The sequence below is a fragment of the Sciurus vulgaris genome, assembly GCF_902686455.1.
Source record: "Sciurus vulgaris genome assembly, chromosome: 1".
In the NCBI taxonomy this organism is placed as follows: domain Eukaryota; kingdom Metazoa; phylum Chordata; class Mammalia; order Rodentia; family Sciuridae; genus Sciurus; species Sciurus vulgaris.
Genome location: NC_136461.1, coordinates 169,216,562 through 169,239,712, shown reverse-complemented (window position 1 = coordinate 169,239,712; position 23,151 = coordinate 169,216,562). Strand labels below are relative to the sequence as shown.

The 23,151-nt window shown below is 35.5% G+C and overlaps 1 protein-coding gene across 1 annotated transcript in view; it reads left to right on the top strand.

Annotated features, from left to right (window-relative positions):
• The first annotated feature begins 310 nt into the window (after positions 1 to 310).
• VIRMA (vir like m6A methyltransferase associated) overlaps positions 311 to 23,151 on the top strand; it is a 56,189-nt gene continuing 33,348 nt past the window's right edge. The window contains exons 1-7 of the mRNA XM_079116793.1: positions 311 to 388; positions 9,709 to 9,824; positions 15,023 to 15,109; positions 16,399 to 16,447; positions 18,010 to 18,178; positions 20,934 to 21,056; positions 21,991 to 22,263. Coding sequence (XP_078972919.1) covers positions 326 to 388; positions 9,709 to 9,824; positions 15,023 to 15,109; positions 16,399 to 16,447; positions 18,010 to 18,178; positions 20,934 to 21,056; positions 21,991 to 22,263 — 880 coding nt within the window. The 5' untranslated portion in view covers positions 311 to 325. The remainder of the gene's footprint in view (positions 389 to 9,708; positions 9,825 to 15,022; positions 15,110 to 16,398; positions 16,448 to 18,009; positions 18,179 to 20,933; positions 21,057 to 21,990; positions 22,264 to 23,151) is intronic.

The following is a 23,151-nucleotide window of genomic DNA, read 5'->3' as shown; positions in this document are numbered from 1 at the left end:
AGCCCTCTCCACCCACCCCTCCCCGAGGTCGTCGTGGCTCCGCAGCGCTACAGAGCCACACGGTTTGGACCACTGGATACGCCGTAGTTTCCTCCTCCTCCTCCCCGCTCCGTCCCTCTGGGCTTTCAGAGGGCGCCCTTCGCCGCGCTGGAGAAGGCGGGGTCGGCCACTTCAGGCAGCAAGGCGCGTCGGGATAGGCCGAGGCTCGAAGCGCTAGGGCTGTGATCGCCGGAAGTGCTTCCGTTTCTCCCTCTCCGGAGCAGCTGTCTCCGAGGTTGGAGCGCTGCCCCGGAAGTCCTCCCCCCGTCCTCCGCCCGCGGCAAACATGGCGGTGGACTCGGCGATGGAGCTGCTATTTTTAGATACTTTTAAGCATCCAAGCGCTGAGGTAAGGCTTAGCGACTTGATTTCGACCCTACTCTTCGACTTGAGGACTTTCACAAAAAAATCGTTAGCGTCCTGGATTTTTCCTCTTACCGATTGTCGCTTTAATTCCTCGTGCACACACACCCCATCCCCCAGCTTGGGTGTGAGCTCCGCGTCTGAGGGAGGGGGCTGCAGACCCTTCACTTCCTTGCTTTAACTTGCATCCCGATCCCCGCCGTCTTGCTCGAGTTGGCTGCTTTGCTGGCATTACTTTTTAGTGTTTTTTTTTCCCCCTGTCAACTTTGGGCCTTGAGAAGGGTCGAGGTTCTCAGGTTTACCTGGGTGCAGGAGGTGTCTTGGGCCGCTGGTCTTTGACAGGAGTGCTGGAGGCTGAGCAGCTCCCTCTGGCTTCGTGGTTCCCGAGTTAACGACGTTTCTAAATTCCTTCTCTTAGGTTCTTCTTCTGATGGAAGTTAAGTTGCTCAGCTGTGGTACACTTTCGGCTCGGGATTGTAGTGCTCTCCAGTTTGTCACGAAACTTTTATAGTTTGAAAAAGATTTCACACATTCCAGACCTCTGTCTGGAAAATATTTAAAAGTAGGAAGCATTGAGAGAATCGTGTCAAAATTGTTTTCAGAAAGCAAATGTATTGCCTGAGGGGCGAGGGCAGAGTGTTGTGTAGCAGTTTCTGTGCCGAATTCCTTAGGAGCTCTTAAATGTATGATGCTTGACGATAGCTGGTTAACTACAGGTTTCTGAAAGCCGGTCAAAAATGAACTTTCACGAAGTCCACAGAGAAATTGCGGGTGTGTATGTGCGAGCAAACCTCCCCTTTTTCTGTCTTAATGTAAATCATTTTAGAGAACTATTCTTTCTTCGAAGTTTTGTTTTGTTTTGTTTTGTTTTTTCTGGTATGGGGCATTGAAGCCAGAGGCGCTGTACCATTGAGTTACATCCCCAGCCCTTTTTATTTTGAGAAAGGGTGTCACTAAGTTGCTCAGAATATCCTCAAACTTGTGATCCTACTACCTCAGCCTTTCAAATTAGCTGGAATTACAGACGTGAGCCAACAAGCCCAACTAGACTATTTCTTTTCTTCTGTTTTTAGAAGAGTATATAGACGTCTCTTATTCTTGGTTGTATTTCCAGTGCTTCAACAGTATCTCGAAAATGTAGGTGCTCAATAAATGTTTGAATGCAAAATGTTTAAAATAGTCTTTCTTTCATGAAACAGTGATGATATGGGAAGTGGTTGGTTCTTTGATCTTTTTATTTATTTAAAAATTATTTTTAGTTATTGATGGACCTTATTTTATTCATTTATTTATATGTGGTGCTGAGAATTGAACCTGGTGCATCACACTTGTGAGGCAAGTGCTTCATCACTGAACCACAACTTCAGTCCATTGATCATTATCAAATGGTTTATAAGTCAGTAAAAGTCAAATGTTTAGGAAGTTTTGGGTTAGTATATCTTACTGACAGTGAAATAATATTTGACCTTGCATTCCATGTTGGTCAGTTTGCATGGTTTGTTTAATGACTGCAATACTCTGACTGCAGTTCCAGCTAAGTTTTAGAAAACCCACAATAGCAGCAGTACTTTAGCAGAACCTGTCATGTACAGAAGTAGAGAACAGGTAAATATTTGAGGAAAGCATATGATGAATTAGTCCTGTACTATTCTACTTTAGGAAAATAGGCATTCATTCATTCATCACTTAATCTATTATTCCTTCATTCATTCTCAGACAAACATTACAGGCCATTGAAGACAGGTCAGGTAGTAAATGCAGTCTTCTGGGGATGACCAGGAAAGCTTTAGTAAAGGCCACATTTGAAACAAGTCTTGAAGGAGAAATTTATGGGAGCTAAGATTTTCTTTTTTTTTTTTTTTTTGTACAGGGGATTGAACCCAAAGGTGCTTTCCACCCAGCTATATCCCCAGCCTTTTTAAATTTTTTATTTTGAAACAGGGTCCCACTAAGTTGCTTAGGGCCTTCTAAGTTGCTGAGGCTAGTCTTGAACTTGTGATCCTCCCTCCTCAGCCCCCCGAGTCCCTGGGATTACAGGTGTGTGCTGCCATGCCTGGAGGAGATAAGAAATCTTGAAATGTTTGTTCTCAAAAATTCATAACTAACTTGGTTGTAGGGACGTGGACCTGTAGTCCCAGTTACTTGGGAGAGTGAGAATCTGGGTGACATAGTGATACACCATATTAAAAAAAAAGTTTATAACTGAACTGATTGTAGATTAGGTCCACAAAATTAACATTCTAGTTAGAACGTGACAAGTACATAAAGAGGCACAATGGGATTCCTTGGAATTTACCATCTTGTTTCAAAAATGCTTCTCATATTTTAACACCAATTGGTATTTAACTTCCTTTGTGACTGTAAAGGCTGCATGATTTCAGAAGAGATACTCTTCTTTTGAGAGTATTAGGAAGGACTTCATCAAGGCATTTAGCATATGAACTTGGTCTTTGGTGGAAAGGGTATGTATCACAGCTGTAGTTAGGAAAGGAGCATATTTTACTGGAATAGTCAGTCATTTGGATATACTCAAGGTAGCAGGGTGATGTGGCACCTGAGGGACAGTTCAAAGCCAGATCGTGGAGCTCTTTGAATGTTCAATGAAGGATTATAGATCTTTTGTACAAGTGGAAAGTTTGTGAGCAAGCAAGTTATATGATTGGTGAACTATATTAGGGGGATTAATTGATTGGTAGTACCTAAAATTGTTCAGAGAAAACAGGTGTCAAAATCAGGAAGAAAAAGTAAGACATGATGAAAGGTTGAGGTAGCAGATGGGAATTAATGCTTGTTAGCCTTTGTTGAATACTTTTTTTTCCCGTGTTGGGGTTTGAACCCAGGGGCACTTTACCACTGAGCTACATCCCTAACTCTTTTTTATTTTATTTCAAGACAGGGTCTTGGTAAGTTGTCCAGGTGGGCCTGGAACTTGCCTTCTTTCTGCCTGAGCTTCCTGAGTAGCTGAGATTGCAGGCATGCACCATTTTGCCTGGCTGAATTCTTTCTTTATGTGAGACAGTGTGTTGATTATTAATTTTTTTGTTCTTTTTAGGTATACACCACAGTAGGGTGTGTTTTGACATATTATGTATACATGGAGTATAACGTAGTCTAATTAGGATCCCATTCTTTCGGTTGAAAATGATGTGGAGTTTCACTGGTCGTGTATTCACGTGTGAACATAGGAAAGTTATGTCCAATTCATTCTACTATCTTTCCTGTTGTGTGTTGGTTATTTAAATAAATTACCTCTGATTCTTTTATCCGTTTCGAAAAGGTAGTTATCTTCATTAGATACAGAAGATGAAGCCTGAGAGGTTAGGCGTCTTTCCTAAAGTGACATAACTAGATTAAGCTATCCAGCATGCATTTTCCTACCGTGGTATATGCTTACCCAGTGGGACTGAACAGGAAAGAATACCTACAGGATACACTTTGGATATAAAATTGATAGGATGGAAACTGAATATGTGTATTTAAAATGATAGAATTCTAGTTTTAGAGACTAGGGAACTGGTGGGGCTGTTGATAGTGCTGGAAGAGTCTGGAAGTGAGTTTGATGGGAAAAAGATAATTTTAGCTTTTTTATTTTTGTATTGTAGGACTGCAGATTAAATGTAGGGCCTTGCGAGGCAAGTGCTGTACTGTTGAGCTATGTGTCCATCCCTGATAGTTTTAGCTTTTTATGTGTTTAGTAGTAAGATTTACCCAGTAGGAAGTTGGGAATCTGTTTAAAATTATTTATGAAAAATACCTTTTTTTTTTTTTTTTTAATTATTGATGATTGAACCCAGGGGTGCTTTACCACTGTGCTACATCCCAGTCCCTTTTTATTTTTTAATTTTGAGACAGGGTCTCATCAACTTGCTTAAGACCCCACTAAGTTGATAAGACTGGCCTAGAGCTTTCAATCCTCCTGCTTCGGCATCCTGAGTGGTTGGGATTACAGGCATGTGTGACTGCAGCTGGCTTATGAAAAATACTTTTTTTTTTTTGGGTGCTGGGGATGGAACCCAGGGCCTTGTGCTTACAAGGCAAGCACTCTACTGACTGAGCTATCTCCCCAGCCCCTGAAAAATACTTTTGAAGGTGAGGGTACGGCTGTAGGAGTGGCAATACAAGTAAAAATAAAACAAAAGCTATTGCCCTTGTTCTCTAAGGAATTTGTAATCTGGTAGGGAAGGTAAACTTTTAGTTACCTTAAAGGGATCTGAGTGGTGCTAAATGAATTACAAATTATGTTTGTGGTTGGTATGATACTCTTATAAAAATGAAAAAAAATAAATACTTTAGTAAATTTGAATTTCATTCCAGAAAAATTAGAAAATGCAGTAAAGCCTATGCTTTCATAATACCACTTTTCTCAGTGACAGCTGTCATTAATACTCTTTGCTCATCATTTATTTTACAACAATCTCCTTTTCATCCATAAAGAAGTGTTAAACATTTATAAGGCCAATCCCCTGATTTCAGAATATAAGCAGTTAAATTTATTAACAGACCTTGATTATGAGGAAATAATGTTCCAATTAGTGACTAAAACACTTAACATTGGGAATCAAGAATGCAAGATAAAACTAAAATTAATGTAACATATATTTGAAAAATCGTTTAAAGTCAGTCTTAAGAGTAGCTGGTAAACAAGTACGAGTGGAGAAACACTGTATTTTGATATTCCTGTTGATATAAGTTAATTAATTTCCTTCCTTTCTCCCCAAACCTATTATAATCAGTATTTGCTTAGGATTTTGTAGGAGTAATTAAGTTTTCTTTATACTAATGTTTTCCACACCTTCTAGTGAATATGTACATATGAAACATATGTACCCACTACCTACATTAATGTTCCAGTACAGTTTTGTAGTTTCTGTTTTCACCTTATGTGTTGTCCATCCTTATAAATCGAGAAATTCACATATATATCAGCTAAACAGTAAGCTTTGTTTTAAAATTTTTCTTCTTTTTTGACTAGGTAATACATGTATGAGGTACACATTCAAAAGGTACAAAAGGGTATATAGTAAAAAGTCTCTCATTCCTGTCCCCTAGCCATCCTGTTTTCTTTTCCTTAGATGTCTTATATAATATCATTTTAAATTATCTGCATATTTCCTTAAATGGTGATACTATTATTTATATACTAAATTCTCATACATTTAGGTTTCTGACTTTATAAACAGTGCCGTGATATTCTTGAGTCTGAATTATTTTATACATTTTTATTTCTTTAATATTACTTTTCAGAGTGGAACTGTTGGGTTAAAATATAGTTTTGGGGGAGTGGTCAGTGTTGGAAAGTCCTTCCTTTTTGTGGTCATTTTAGAGTTTATGAAACCAATTTTCAGCTCATCTGCAGAAGTGATAACAGAGGTGATGGGAACAGATAAGATAGCTAAGGCAGAGGGTAGAAAGAGTAGGAAGTTCTAAGAGATGGAAGAGTAAGAAGCGGGAGGCAGCTATGCTGTGACCTTTAAACACACAGTAACTCCTGTGGATGAATGTGTCTCAGAGTCATGGAATCTGACCAATCTATTCTTCATATTTCTGTTACCTCCCTGATCATAAACCTTCCACAATTTCCCATTGTCAACCTGCTTTAAAAAAAAAAAAAAAAAACTCTCTGAGAACAATTTGATCACCTTTAAGCATCTATTAAATGTACTTCATTCATTAAAAAATATGCCAAACATTGTGAATATACAGTAAACTGAGACTTGGTTCTCATCTCCTTGCAACATATATTTAATGTAGAGAGTTAAAAGAGGCAATTATAGTTCAGTTTGGTAAGAAACTTTGGGTACACAAGGGAGAGGTGCTTAACTAGGTTTAAGCAACTTTCTCTTGAAAGTTGTAATCCCAACTTCTCCAGAGGCTGACAGGAGGTTCACAAGTTTGAGGCCAGCCTTTGCAAGTTAGTGGGACCCTGTCTGAAAATAAAAAATATGAAAGAACTTGGGATATAACTCAGTGGTAGAGCTTGGGTTCAGTTCCCAGTAAAGAAGAAAAGAAAGTTGACATCTACAAGGATTTGGGACAGAGGGGTATCAGAAGATTTTAAACAGGGAGAGTAGCGTAAATGAGGGCATGAGGTTGAAAAAGAGCGTGGTATGTTAGGGGTGTAACTTTGGAGTGATTAAGGGACCAAGCTTATCTCTAAGACCTAGGAATTTGGCTTGGCTATAGGAAGGAGCAGGGGAGCGATATATTTATAGTCTAGGAAGACCATGTTGCAGTAGGATGGGTTGGAGGGGAGCAAGAAAACCCAGTTAGGAGGATCATTCTTGATATAATTCAGATTAGAGCAGTACAGTATGTAGAACTAAAGGAATGGCAAGAGTAATGAAGGGAAATAGAGATATGAGAGCTATTTAGAATATAATCACTAGGAATTGGTATGTGAATGAATGGGTAATTTAGATGAGACTGAGAAACAAAAGATGATAATTTCTTGGGCATTGGGTAGACAATGGTGCCATCACTGATGTGGGAGAGTTAGGTTTTGGATTGCTGCGTTTGTGATGCCTGAGGGACATTCAGGTGGAAATGCCTAGTAGGCTATCGTGTATAACAGTCAGGGGCTCAGGAGAGATGTTCTAGTGGACTGTTGTGTATAACAGTCAGGGGCTTAGGAGAGAGGTCCTAGATAGAGATACAGTTGTGAAGTTGCCTTCTGACTGTGGATGAATTACTTCTTGTAATTCTGATGCTTGCAATTCTTGAACCTTCCAAGTTCTTGTTTACATTCTTTTTGTGTATACTTTCTCCTTTTGCCAAGAAAGCGCTCTTTCTTCCACTGATCCTTGTTTTCCTAGAAGACTTACTTAGCCTAGGTGCAAATTCTTTGGGGATACCTTCCCTGGCACATCTTTTCTTCCCCCCAAAATGGTTGCTCAAAATCTGAGCTAGGTAAGTACCACTCTGAGTTTTTAAAGCATCTTGTCTGCCCTGTATGTATCATGGCATGGCAGTTTCTCTTTTTACTATAATAAGTTGTTTGTTCCTTAATGGAAGAGATTATGTCTTGACTTTTTTTTCCTTAGAATCCAGCATACCTACCCGTGTGCAGTGGCACACACCTATAATCCCAGCAGCTTGGGAGGCTGAGACAGGAGGATTGCGAGTTCAAAGCTAGCCTCAGCAATGGTGAGGTGCAAAGCAACTCAGTGAGACCCTGTCTCTAAATAAAATACAAAATAGGGCTGGGGATGCAGTTCAGTGGTCTAGTGTCCCAGAGTTCAATCCCTGATACTCCCCCCTGCCCCCCCCCCCCAAAAAAAGAATCCAGCATACCTTGGAACATAATAAACATTTAGTAACATTTAAAAATAAATGTTTAATAAGAGTGGTAGCAGCTAATAAAGAAACTCTTCTGTTTATAAACGAAATATATTTTGAAAGACTTTTTAAAATCGTTAAATTAATTTTTTTAGGTCCACAGTGAGCATACCCTAACTATTGCTAATACCATTGATTAGCAGAGGAAAGGGTGGAGAGGAGGATAGAATTGATAAACTTTTGTTTAAGGTTTCCTTTGTACATATAAAAGCATGCATAACTGTGTAAGCCAAGGAACTTCTATATAGTACAGTTCTTTAAAGTAGAAGAGTTTATTACCAGAGGGAAATATAGCACCAAAGTTAGATATATTATACTCACTTCTTTTATATAAATCTAATGTATTTGTTGACTATCTAAGGTATTATCATAATAATTGGAATACAAGTTCAGCTCTAACAAAATCAAACATAATGGCTTTACATAAATAGGATTTTCTCTTTCAGTAATCTAGTTGAAAATAACCTAGGACTCATATAACTGTTCTACAGCATTGGGGACCCAGTTTTCCACCTGTATTGTTCCAGTTATCCTTACAGTATTGTCTGCATTGCCAACAATAACTTATCATAACATCTATATTCTAGAAAGGGAGCAGAGCATTGGAAGAAAAAGTGGAAGATGGGTTCAAAAGTCTGAACCTTCTCTTTAAGGGCATGACCTAGAATTGCCTACATCATTTCCATTTATATCAGTGAATTTAATAATCACATGTTCACATTTGTGTCTTGGGAATCTGGGAAATAGCCTTTGGTTCAGTTGTGCCCAGCTAAAACTTCTCTAGAAGAAGAAGAAAATGGGTATTAGAGAACAATTAACAGTCAATCTCACTTTACGTTCATCCCATTTATTTTATTCCAATGTGAGTTTAAAGTACAATTGAAGTGTAAGCATTTTTGTCAGATTTCTATGCCTATATATATCTCCAAGTTTAAAATGCAAAATTAGAAAGTCATCCGTTACATTTCCAGGGAAGACTAACCTGAACATTTGTTCTTTTGGTCTGTTATGATAGGCATGATATTCTTTGCAGCTGGAAGACTCAGCCTTTCCAAGTACAAATAATGTGAACCATTCTTCTCATGGTGAACTTTAACTACAAAGTAAAATGATGGTTGATTGAACTTCTAGGAAAAGATGATATAAAATATTACAAAAAAAAGTAAAAATTTTTTATGATTGATCACAAGAGCTGCATTTGTATAATTGTGTCAACAGTTACATAGGGATAAGAATATATTGAATATAATTTATGCTATCCATTTAATTTTTTTGGTTGGAATTCTTCAGCTATTCAGTATCTTAATGATTTCTCGGATCCTTTGACATTATTTGGTATGTAAAGTTTAGCAAAGTAAGCTTGTTAAGTACAGCTCTGCAAACTCATCTATAATTCAGAAATTCAAAAATTCAGAATTCTAAGTTTTTAAGTATTATTTTGAAAGTAATAAAACCTTGAAACTGCCCTGAATTCATTTTTGACTGTGCAATCTAATTTGAACTAATATTTTGCTAGTTATACTCTATTTAGTGTGAATGCTGATACATGTTGCTGTAGACATATTGATGTTTTGATTATAAGATATTGATTGTCCCAGAAGCCAGTGGAATTCTTAAGTAATATAAGTATTTGTATCATAACACCTTTCTAAAGATTCAAAAAATCAGGATTTTGAAAAGCAGCTGGCTCCAGATTCACTGAAGAGATTATGAACTATATTCATCTAAGCAAAATATCAGCAGGGAGATAATGCACTGCAGAAATGTTATATTAATTGAGAGACTTAACAGGTGCATTTTATCATCAGCCATTAAAAAATGATTTATGCAGCATTGTAAAATATTTAATGATATGGAGTTTAAGGTAATTTGTGATATTTCAAATGAGAAAAAATTAAAAGATGAGTTTGTTTTGAATTGGAAGCATTATTTTGCTTACAGTGTGTCTCTTCTCCCCCTCCTTTTTTAAAGCAAAGTTCTCATATAGATGTGGTTCGGTTTCCATGTGTGGTTTATATCAATGAAGTCCGAGTCATACCCCCAGGAGTAAGAGCCCATAGCAGTCTACCTGACAATAGAGCATATGGGTAAGTCACTTTCGTTGCAAAACTGTTTTTGACTAACGACTGTCTCATTAGAAACTTTTTCTTGTGGATATGGGTATGTGTGTGTGGTGGGGGGTGGGGCTGGGGTGCTGAGGAATCAACTGCCAGGCCTCACTCCTTATGCTAGGCTAGTGCTTTTTTAGAGCTACATCCCCAGCCTGTGAAACATCTTTTTTTTTCTTTTATTCTTTTTTTATTTGTTCTTTTTAGCTATTTCGTGACATTAGAGTCTATTTTGACATATTTGTATAAATATGGAGTATATCTTATTCTAATTAGGATCCCAGTCTTGTGGATATATACAATGTCGAGACTTACTGTGGTTGAAACTTATTTTTAAATGTAAAATTTTAAGGTACTATTTTGCAAGTAAGGGTCACTCTGCATTGTAATTGACTCTTAAGTTTTCTATATAATGCCTGTATCAAAATAAACTTGAAAAGTGGAATTATTTAACCTAAGTTATAGGTGAGATTTTTTAAAATTTATCCTTTTTTTAAAAAAAAGTGATAGAAATGGGCTTACATTTTCCAAAATATTCTGGGATAACATAATCGAGTGGAAAAAGTGTTTTTAACTTGATTTTTTTCCTTGAAAATAAATAAGAATGAGTTTGAATATTTAGATATTTTTTTTTGTACTGAGGATTGAACCCAGGGGCATTTAACCACTGAGCTACATCCACAGCCCTTTTAGAGACAGGGTTCCACTAAGTTGCTTAGAGCTTCACTGAGTTGCTTAGGCTGGCACTGAATTCAAGATCTTCCTACCTTAACCTCTTGAGCCGCTAGGATTACAGGTATGTGCCACCACACCTGGCTATAATTGTAATTTTAATACATTATTGTATTTAAATTTTTTTATGTACCAGTTTTCATAACTCAGTGGCGATCTTCTTAGTTCAGTACATGTATCTTTTTATAAATTTGTGACTTCAAATAAGCCATTGTAAATAGTAAGTAATTATTTGGTGCTTTCTCTTTCTTAGGTTCTGTGGGAATTAAAATGTAAGACCATCATCTCTGACATGGAGCTATAAATAACTTTAACAACTGACAAAAACAGAGGACTCTGGTCTTTTTTTGTAACATGAATAATCATTATTTTAATACATGGATTAGAGTTATAAGCCAAATTTTGGTTATAGAAACATGACTACATATAATATCTTGCATTAGTTTTTAATTTATAGCCTTGATATTAGTTTTATGTGTCAATACCATATTTCATTCTATAAATGCTGTGGATAACTCAATTTCTATTACATAAAAGTGTTAAACCTACTATTTGATGGTCTTATGAGACAGAATCAAAGTTAAAGGCTCATTTCTTCCTAATTGTGAAAAATAGTTGTTTACTTATAGAAATAATCATGAAATCTTCAGACGTGCTCTTCAGAACTTAAAACATACAAAATAAAACAATAAGAATGTTTAAAACTGGTTGCAGTGGCACACCCCCGTAATCCTAGTGACTGGGAAGACTGAGGCAGAAGGATTGAGAATTCAAAGCGAGCCTCAGCAAAAGTGAGGCGCTAAGCAACTTAGCGAGACCCTGTCTCTAAATAAAATACAAAAAAGGGCTGGGGATGTGGCTCAGTGATCGAGGGCCCCTGAGTTCAATCCCCGGTACCCCCTACAAAACAAAACAAAACAAACATTTGATGTTTTAAAATAATTTGCTTTATATCTTTATTTAATTTTTAGATAATTTGCATTATATCTTTTTCTGCTTAAAAATATTATAACTCATTTTTTCTTATACATTTCTTCCTACTTTTCTTATAGAGACATGTAGAATGGAAAAGATGGGGTAATGATAGCATAAACAAGTTTTCTCTAATTATACTGCTTTTGACCAAGAAAGGTCTACTAGTTATCTATTGCTCTTTAACAAATAGCAGCAGATTTTTGCAGTCTGAAACAATAAAAAAAATTATCTTATGTTGTTTCTGAGGGTGTTTCAGAGTGGCTTAGGTGGCTCAGATTCCCTCCTGAAGTGGTTGTCAGGGAGCAGGTCAGAGCTATAGCCTCAGAAGATTTGAGAGAGGCTGCAGAGTTTACTTGGAAACTCACTCATGAGTCTGCTGTCAAGAGACTGCAGTTGCTTGCCAGGAGATCCACTCTATGGGATCCATTCTTACATCATGATATGGCTTCTTCCAGGGGGAGTTATCTAAAAGTGAGAGAGAGCATGCTCAGGAAGGAAGCCACAATCAGTGTGTTTCATAACTTAGTATTAGAACTGACACTATAGCTTTTACCATATTCTGTTGGTTACATACTATAGGACAGTGTGGGAGGGGATTATACAGGTTGTGAATACAAGGAAACAGGTCAATGGGGGCCATCTTGGAAGCTGGCCACCATAGCAGGCAAAATGGATTTCTGTCATTAGCTACAGTGGATATGAATATTTATTACATTTTCCTCTTATCTCTCTTCCTTTTTCTTAGCTAGGATTAGAGGCTTATTCATGTTGTAATAACTCCAAATATGAAAGTATCAGAAACATCTTTATACATGATTAATATGTTACAGAAAAATAAATCATTTATGCAGTAATACAAATGTAAGAATAGGAAGCCTGGAATCTCAAGGTGGAAAGTAATGTTAGAGTGGTGGCACATGCCTGGAGGATCTTGAGTTCAAAGCCAGCCTCAACAGCTTATTCAGGCCCTAAGCAACTCAGTGAGACCCTGTCTAAATAAAATTGGGTTGGGGATGTGACTCAGTGGTTGAGTGCCCATGAGTTCAATCCCCAGTACCAAAAAAAAAAACAAAAGGTATTAGAGATCCAATAATATTTATGCAACATACATCACAATAGTGTTTTTTCTATTATATTTCATTAAAATTCAGAAATATGAAGATAAAATTCCTGTAATTGTTCTATCCTGAGAGAATCCTAACATTTGTTATATGTGTATATATTTATGTATGTTTGTATATGTAATTTGCTATTTTTCTAAATATGCTTTCATGTAAAGTTAGGTATTTTAAGAGTTACTAAGTTATAATATAAAAGTCTAGTGCAAATTACCTTCAATTTTTTTTTTTTTTTTTTTTTTTTTTTTTTTTTTTTTGATGGTGCTGGGGGTCTAAATGGAGGCTCTCTGCATGCTAGCAGGTGCTTTACCACTCTACCATTATGCTGTACTTCCAGCCCAATCTTTGATTTATTTATTTATTTATTTATTTTTTGTACTGAGGATTGAACCCAGGGGCACTTTTACCATTAAGCTACGTCCCAAGTTCTCTTTTTTTTTTTTATTATTATTATTTTTAGTTGTCGATGAACCTTATTTATTTATTTATATGGGGTGCTGAGAATCGAAGCCAGTGCCTTACACATGCTAGGCAAGCACTCTATGACTGAGTTACAACCCCAGTCCCCCAGTTCTGTTTTATATTTTATTTTTGAGACATGGTCTTGCTAACTTGCTGAGGGTCTCACTACTTTTCTGAGGCTGGCCTTGAACTAACCCAAGTAGTTGGACTTACAGGTATGTGCCACTGTACCTGGGAATTTTTTTTTTTTTTTTTTTTTTTTTTCCTGGTACTGGGGATTAAACCCAAGGGTACTCTACCACCGAGCTACACACCTAGCTCTTTTTATTTTTTATTGAGATAGGGTCTTGCTAAGTTTCCAAGGCTAGTTACCAACTCCTGCCTCAGCCTCTGGAGTAGCTGGGATTATAGGCCTGTGCTACCACAAGTGGCCTCCATATTTGATTCTTTAAATTGTTTTTCAGTGACCAAGACCTGAGCCTTTGGGAACTCAAAAGTTTTTTCTTGAGACTTTGGAGGCCATGGTCTAGTATGAAGAGGAAGGATGGGAGGAAGACAGTAGAGTTGCTGGGCATATAATGGTTGAATTCAAGTAAAATAAATGTGTGCCGCTACTTTGACTCTACTACATACTAATTTGTATTTTCATTTTTTTTTATTATTTGAAGAATACTTTTATAGTATTAAGTATTATTTGAATATGTGATTTATAATACCTGCATAGTCTATAATGAATGATTGCTGTAATTGTGGGGCCATTAGATGATTTTTAGTTTTGAAGTTACAAGTAATAGCATGTTTAACATACTTTTGAAAAAAAGTTTTTGTTTGATATCAGTGTTTCCATAGAAACACTTCCTAGATAAAAGTGATAGGAATATTTTTTTCAGACTTCTGAATTTTATTGCCACATTGCTTTTCAGAATGATTGTACCTTGTTTGTACTTCTATCAGAAGTTCACGAAGGAATCTCTTTTGTAGCACTTTTTTTATGCAAATGAACCATAAAGTGTGTGATATTTAAAATCAAAATTTTAGTTGAGCCTAAGGAATTTCAGACAAGGGTGCTAGATACAGTATCTTTTACATTAAGTATAAGAAGATTTTAGTCTAATGCAAATTAAATAGGATTAAATCTTAACTATAAAAGCTACCAAAAAAGAAAGCTTGAAATAGGTAAATTGCTACTATACAAATTTTAATTTAGGCTTTATAATTATTTTTGCTGGTGAATGGGACACTAAATATCACAATAATTATTTGTCTTTAAACACATTAAAACTTAAAATATTTAAGGTAATTTACCAAGTAGCAGGTGAAGGATGATTAAAATGATCTTGATTTTGATTTTGATGATTAAATTTTTATTTTTTAATTTTTATTTATTTATTTTTATTTTTTTGTGGTGCTGGGGGTTGAACCCAGGACCTTGTGATGCGAGGCAAGCACTGTACCAACTGAGCTATATCCCCAGTCCTAAATTTTTATTTTTAATAATTGTTTATTTATTGGAATTGAATCCAGAGGCACTTTACCATTGAGCAACATCCCCAGCCCTTTTTATTTTGAGGCAGGGTCTTGCTAAATTCCTAAGTCTAGCATTGAATTTGTGGTCCTCTTGCCTCAGTCTCTTAAGTCACTGGGATTACTATGTGCACCACTACACTAGCCTATTTTTAATAATAAAGTAAATAGTTGATTACTTGCGAATTGAATATGGATAGATTTCATTAAATATCATGACTAATTGCATATTTTAGTTATTTAAATCCTAAGGATGTTATATCCTAATTCTAGGATTGCTCTTAAATTTGTACTTGCTGTATTTTTGTATTAACATAGAATTAATTGTTAGAAAGGCTGATATTTCTACCTGTTTTGCATTTGCAGGGAGACATCTCCACACACGTTTCAGTTAGATTTGTTCTTCAACAATGTAAGCAAACCAAGTGCCCCAGTTTTTGATAGGTTGGGAAGGTATGTACCTGCTAAGTAATCTCATCAGAAATGTTTCATTCTTTAGATGGAAGTAAAGCCTTTTTCCGGTTGTAGACCTGCATTCCAGGGTTTTAATTTTTATTGATTGCAATACAAAGGAAATGTCAAATTTCTAAGAAGATGTTGAGTTGACAGAATAAAATTGTACATGTATGAACATTAGCCAACTTTTGTTTACTTTTTACTTGTATGTGCATTTCTTATGCACATGCTACTGTCACATAATTTGTTAGTTATCTAATTTGGAAAAGATTGTTTTTTGATTCTTAAAGAAATTATGTAAACATGAAATTATATAAACAAATGAGAGTTAATATTTTGAGTGTGTCTTTTATATCACACTACTGCACAATTTGAAATTCCATAGTTACATTTTGTAAAATAAGACTTTATTAATAGATGTCTCTTTTTTTGGATTATCTGGTATGTGCTAGATATTAGAACTGGTTGTTAAAATGTCTACAATCAAATTGACCGTTAAGTGGGTTTATTTAGAACTCATTTTTACAGATCAATAAAGTAAAAAAATTTTAAGACAGTTTAAAAATGGAAAAATTTCTGTTCCTTTCTATAAGTAGAAGCTTCTTACACCTTGCTCTTTTTTTTTTTTTTTATTGCTTCTTATTTATTATGAAGTTGATAATTTAACCTTTTCTTTTTTCTGATTCTCTTTTTTTATTGTATCGCTGGGGATTGAACCCAGGTCATTGTGCATGTTAGGCAAGCACCGTACCACTGACCTATTTTCTCTGCTTGACCTATTTTTAGAGGAAGGGGAATCTAGATAACCTAAATAACTATTTTTTTCATAAGGTAGTTTGTTTTTATGTCCATACTTGATAAAAATAGAATGCTTGCTTGCTTTCATTTTTGGTTTTGGAAATTGAACTGAAGGCCTTAGGTATGCTAAGCATGCATTCTACAGTGAACTGCCCCCAGCCCTTGAGTGATTAAAATTTTTCTTCCTAGTATACATTGTTTTTAAGACTATACTGGTGCAATTCTCTGCTCTAGCTCTACGTTATAGTCACCTGGAGTGCTTTTAAAAATACCACAAGCTGATTAGACCAGTCCACAGGAGTATGATTTATACTTTTTCTTGATAAAGTTTTTGGGGCAGCAGATTTAACCCAAATTTTGTGCTTTATTGAATCAAAACAAAAAATCTATTATTTGGTATATTGAAATAGTTGAATTTAGAAAGATTTCTTCATGATCTGTGATGTTCAGTTTTTGAGTCTGTATATGTATTTCTTTTCTTTTGGCAGCCTGGAATATGATGAGAATACATCTATCATCTTTAGACCGAATTCAAAGGTAATTGTGGAAGTCAGTTTTCACCTTGTTCACTGCTATTCATTCTCATTCTCATTCACAGTTTTTGATCGAAATAAATCAGTGCTGCACAATGTCATTTCTTGTCTGTGTCCCCTTGCATCCAGAAGCTGTTTTAAAATGGAGCAAAGACATTACAATGTCATTCTCTACCTAAGGTGTCTAAGAGTATTTTTCCCCTTAATTTATATATGAATCTGAAGAGGCCAGCATTTGTGCCTTTCCTTCTTTTATTTAATGGACAAGTTCATTTTATGTTTTTTCCCCAACCCATTTTATATTTTATTTTGAGACAGGATCTTGACAAGTTCCTTAGAGCCTTGATAAGTTGCTGAGGCTGGCTTTGAACTTAAAATCTTCCTGTCTCAGCCTTCCGGGCTGCTAGGATTATAGGTGTTTGCCACCATGCCCCGCTGGGCTTTTTCTTTTTTTCTTTCTTTCTTTTTCTTTTCTTTTTTCTTTCTTTCTTTCTTTCTTTCTTTCTTTCTTTCTTTCTTTCTTTCTTTCTTTCTTTCTTTCTTTCTTTCTTTCTTTCTTTCTTTCTTTCTTTCTTTCTTTCTTTTCTTTTCTTTTCTTTCCCTTTCTCTCTCTCTCTCTCTCTCTCTCTCTCTCTCTCTCTCTCTCTCTCTCTCTCTCTCTCTCTCTTTCTCTCTTTTTCTTTCTTTCTTTCCCCACATATTAATACTTGGGATCACGTGTAGTTTTAAAAAAAATTTTTTTAGTTGACAATAGGCCTTTATTTTATTTATTTATATGTGGTGCTGAGAATCAAACCGAGTGCCTCGTACTTGCTAGGCAAGCACTCTGCTGCTGAGCCACAACCCCAGCCCTGAGGTTTTGATTTCTAAGACAGGTTCTTCCAACACTTGAATATTCTTATTTGTTAAAAGGGAATGATAATGTTTGTTTTGACCACCTCTCATATTTATTGTGATCATCTAGCAATTAATGTAGATAAGCTCTGAAAAGCAAAGTTGTTAAATTTATTTTATAAGGAGAGATTGAAAGTTAATGGCATTGATAAGTCTGATCATTTTAGGAGAAATTTTCTTTACAAAAACAATTCGTTTAATGCCTTTGGGTATCCATACTTTTTAAGTGCACCATGGGTACACAAAATATACCTCTGTTTATAATTTGGGCATTTAAGAAGAATGCTGTACAATTACATGGACTTTATTTTTAAGGCTGGGCACAAAAAATTGTGATTTTTGTTTATCTCGAGACCCCTTAGCTATTGGTTTAATTTGCTAATTAGCAATAATTCCCACTTAATTCATTCTCATTGCTCTTTGTTGGGTCTGGTTATACTTTTTGAATAGGGTTAACAGAAGCATAGGACCAGAGATATACAGTCTTAGGCCAGGTTTAGATATGGAAACCCTGGAGTGTCATATAAAAACTGAGCCTCTGGGTGAATTTTGCTAATGTGACCTTTTGCATCTTTAGCATGTTGTGAAGTCTTTAGTCAAACCATAAACTAATTTGATTTCATTTTACTTCTGGCATATTAATTTGAATGATCCCCCTCCCCTACAAATCAGGTGAATACTGATGGTCTAGTGTTGAGGGGCTGGTATAATTGTCTGACTCTGGCAATATATGGATCAGTGGATCGAGTGATAAGTCATGACAGAGACTCACCACCACCTCCACCTCCACCTCCACCACCACCCCAGCCACAGCCAAGTTTGAAAAGGAATCCAAAACATGGTGAGAATTTTTAATTTGCTTTTGCCATTAAACATATCTGTTACAGTAAGAAAACCTAATTCAAAGAGTCTTCTATCTTAATCCTTGCCTAAGACTTTGCAAGATGCTTTTCCATTTCCCATTCTTTTCTGTAAGAATTGATTTTTATTTTAAATTTCTTTTTTTTCCTCTATTTTCCTTTAGAGCTTTTAAAATTAATGGGGGAATGTTTCATTTAAAATGCCAGTGATAATACAATCTAGTGATGATTCTTCTTTTTTTTTTTTTTTTTCAGTGCTGGGGATTGAACCCAAGGCCTTGTGCTTGGGAGGCAAGCACTCTACCAACTGAGCTATATCCCTAGCCCTCTTCTTTTTTAACAAACTTACCTCTAAAAGAATTAAAAGAATTTGATATGTATGCCTTAAATCCTTACGTTAATGGAATTTTTTTCAGGAATGCAGTACAAATTTGTTTAAATGAATAAATCTTAACTAATGCAGATTTTCCCCCCCTTTTGCAAGTTATTAACTGGAAACAAAAATAAGAACTTCAGTACACTTTAGTTGCTTTTGTTAGGCAGCAGGGCTCATGTTTCACAGGGTCTTTTCTGCCTACTTCAATATTAATCACTATAGAGTTGAAATGAGATTCAGGAATACACTTTGAAATTATAATTGAAGTCATGGGTAATTTTTTTACTTTACAATTATTGTTTTATAAGCTTAAATAAAATAGTCTTTGTTTCTCTTTATGTTGATAAGACAGTGTGGGGTGAGACCTTTTTCTCTGATGGTGGTCATACACTGTACTTTTATCTCATATCTTACCTGCTATGCAGTTAATCTTTTACTTTTTCTTTTTTCTTTTCTTTTTTTTTTTTTTTAATTAGAACTTTATGGTTATATATAGTAGTTAAGTTCATCCCAACAAATTCATGCATGCATGGAAATCAATTTCAGTTCATTAGTCCCCCCTTTTCCTTCCTGTCCTCCCCACTACCTTTTCTTCTAATCTTTCATTCTTCTGTGCTTGTCTTTTTTGCCAGATTATAAACTCCTTCTGGACAGAGAATATGTTTTACTTATAATTATGTCCTTAAAAGTTTTATCACAGTGTCTTACATATATAGTGGCAACTCTAAAATTTTATTCAGTTTATTGACTTTTAAAAAATTAACATGTAAGCTCATATATTTTATTTTAAAATTTATTTTATTTTTAATTTTGTTTGGTACTGTGAATTGAATCCGGAGGTGCTTTACCCCCAAGCTACATCCCCAGTTCATTTTATTTTTTAATTTTGAGACAGGGTCTAAGTTGCTGAGGGCCTTGCTGAGTTGAGGCTAGCCTTGAATTTGTGCTTATTCTGCCTCAGCCTCCCAAGTTGCTGGGATTTCAGGTGTGCACTGTTGTACCTGGAAAAATTTTTAATTTTTATTTTTTAATTGATGTGTACAAATTGTACATATTTATGAGATACTTTGTGATATTTCAGTACATGTATTTATTATGTAATGTTCAAATGTTCAAACATTATCATATGATTATCATTTTTTTCTGATGAGAAGACTCAAAATATATAGTACATTATCATCATCTGTAGTCACCCTACTATACACTAGAACACCAGAACTTTTTTCTCCCATAGGAGGTTGCAAAGAAATGTACAGGGAACTCCTGTGTATTCTTTACCCCCACCTAATATTAGCACCTTTATAATTGTAGTATACTATCAAAACTAGAAAATTGGCATTGGTACAACCTGTAGAGCTTGTTCAGATTTTATCATTTAGACATGAACTCATTGTATGTGTGTGTGTCCCCAGCTCTGTGCAATTTTATGTCTGCAGACAGCCTTGAATAATCACCTCCAGAATCAAGATACTCCTGTACCACCATCACAAGATGTCCTTGTGTTACCTCTTTAATGGCTGAACCCATCCCCCTGTCTCTAAACTTTGGCAACAACTAATCTGTTTATCCTATCTATAATTATAGTCACAAATATTCCTTAAATGGGATCATACAGTATCTTTTTGAGTTGAACTATTTTTGTGGTACTGGGGGTTGAATTTTGGCTTGACTTATGCTGAGCAGGTGCTCTACCACTGAGCTATATCCTGAGCCCCAAGATTAACTCTTTATTTGACATAATTTCCTTAAGAATTGTGCCCTTTGTTACACTTACTGATAGTTTGTCCCATTTTTTTCAACTGATTAATACTACATAGCAGTTTTTTTCTCTCCCTTTTTCTTTATTTTTTTATTATTTGTTTTTATTTTAATTTTTGCTTTTTTTTTTTTTTTTTTTTTTTTTTTTTTTTTTTTTTTTTTTTTTAAGGGTGCTGGGGATTGAACCCAGGTCTTGCCCTAAGCACATGCTGTATTACTGATCTATATCCTAGTCCATACCACAGTTTATTTAACTCTTCACCATTGAAGGACATTTGAGAGTAGGTTCTAATTTTCAGCTTTTACAAATGAAGTTGAATGTCTGTATACGTTTTCCTGCATGAAAATAATAGTTATAACTGTAGTTATTCATTTTTCTGGGATTATGCCCAAGAGCATATATATTATATTTTGGTATGTGGGAAGTTGGGAATTCTAATATTACCAATTAATTTGCAAAATTTTTGTTAAGATTCCATGAAGGAAAAGTTATTATTAAAAAATTATGGAGATGAAAAATTCAAATGATGAAAAATATTTTTCATGCATTTATTGCACTTTCATAATTTGAAGGTTTCTTTCTCTATCCAATAAAACCTTAGCTGATGGTGAGAAAGAAGATCAGTTTAATGGAAGCCCTCCAAGACCACAGCCAAGGGGACCAAGAACTCCTCCAGGACCTCCTCCACCTGATGATGATGAAGATGATCCTATGCCTTTGCCAGGTATAAGTAAAATCAGCACCAGCACCTCCCCTCCCCCCTTAGAGTTAATTAGTGCTTTATAATTAAAGGAAAGAATTAGATGCTGGTAATCAGAACTTGATAACTGCCTTCCTTTCTCTCATCCTGTCCAGTATTTCTTTGTGTTTTTCTTTTGGCAAGTGAACTTGTTAAAAAAAAAAAAAAAAAGAAATTAATTCTCTTGAAGCTGAACCAATATTGCTTTGAAAATAAAGCATTAATGTGCTGTAATGGTACGTATAGACAAGAACTAGTTAAAAAGAAGTAGTGTGTATCAGAAGAGATAAAAATCTGTAAAGTTACCTAAAGTCTAAAAAGAAAAATAGCATATAAATGTAATAGTTATACTTTATTAATTCTCACTTTGTACTCTTTTTTTTCTCTTTTCTTTTTCTTTTTTCTTCGAAACTGAGGATTGAACCCAAGGGTGCTTAACCACTGAGTCATATCAGTGGTTAAGTCATATTTTTTATTTCGAGACAGGGTTGGAGTTGCTGAGGACCTCATTAAATGACTGAGGCTGGCCTTGAATTTATGATCCTCCTGTCTTGGCCTCCTGAGTTGCTGGGATTACAGGCCTGTGCCACTGGGCCTGATCCAATGTATACTCTTAGTATCTTTTTTTGGTTTTGTTTTGTTTTTAGTTATAGATGGACACAGTACCTTGATTTTATTTATACACATAATGCGGAGGATTGGACCTGTTGCTTCACGCATGCGAGGCAAATGCTCTACCGCTGAGCTACAATCCCAGTCCTCTTAATATCTTTTAAAAGCAAGTAATTCTGCCACTTTTTAAAAAGAGTATTTATGAACTAAATCATCCAAAATGCCATTGAGTAGTTATGGTATTTAGTTCTGCTGCTTCATGTAATTTAAACTATTAATCTGTGCCTTAAATCTAAATTTTTTTCAGTGTCTGGTGACAAGGAAGAGGATGCTCCCCATAGAGAAGATTACTTTGAGCCCATTTCTCCTGATCGAAATTCTGTTCCTCAGGAAGGTCAATATTCTGATGAAGGAGAAGTAGAAGAAGAACAACAAGAAGAAGGAGAAGATGATGAAGATGATGTGGATGTAGAGGAAGAAGAGGATGAGGATGAGGATGATCGACATACAGTAGATAGTATCCCTGAGGAGGAGGAAGAAGATGAAGAGGAAGAAGGTGAAGAGGATGAAGAAGGCGAAGGTGGGTTATATTATATAGGATTTTGGTTTTATGTACTAGAAACTAGATGTTTTTTTAAGGGATGCCCAGAGGATTTGTGACAAAGATATATGAGTTTCAGGAAACCCAGATGTTAGAAGCCAGGCCCCAAGATAGGACTACAAATGAGATTTTCATCATTTTTATGTATCTACTTTATTCTCTGTCAATTAACTCTTATTTATTTTCCTCACAGCTTTAATCTCTGTTTAACCAGCTTAAACTGTGTAACTGTCAGTCGTATTTCCAGTTTCCTAGGAGAGAGATTCTGTTTGACTTGCTATGAGTTGCTCCTTGATGCCATCAGCTCTTGCCAGGGAAACAGGGTCAAGTAATAAATACGTGATGGTTAGGATTTGACAGCAATTTTCAGAGTAAGAAGTAATGTTGTAACCTGGAAGGAATTCCTAAAGATTTTTGGCATACAGACCTTTTAGCAAAATACTACATTATTTTTAGAAATTAGGGATGAAAAGTCTCAATTATACCAGGACATATGGCAGAATGATTCAGTCCTTTAATTAGGTTTTATTTTTCCTTTGGAAGCAAAAAGTGAGAGATATTTGAGTTAATTGACTCTGAATTTGTCTTGTAAATGACATGTATGTTAGTGCATTTGTGCAAAATGACAGAAAATCTGCTTTGACTTTTTTTCTATAATAATGAGGGTGAACGTCATTTCAGAATCACAGACCTTTTTACACAATACAGAGGTAATTTGATTATTGAGTGACGTGTCTCTTAGTTTCCCCTATTTCCAGATTATCAAATAATATTTTTAGATTTACTATATATGACTGGCAAGTAGATTTCATCCAGGCACTTTTCTTAATCTGGGCAATTTGGCAGAGAAGGTAAAAGAATGAGGCT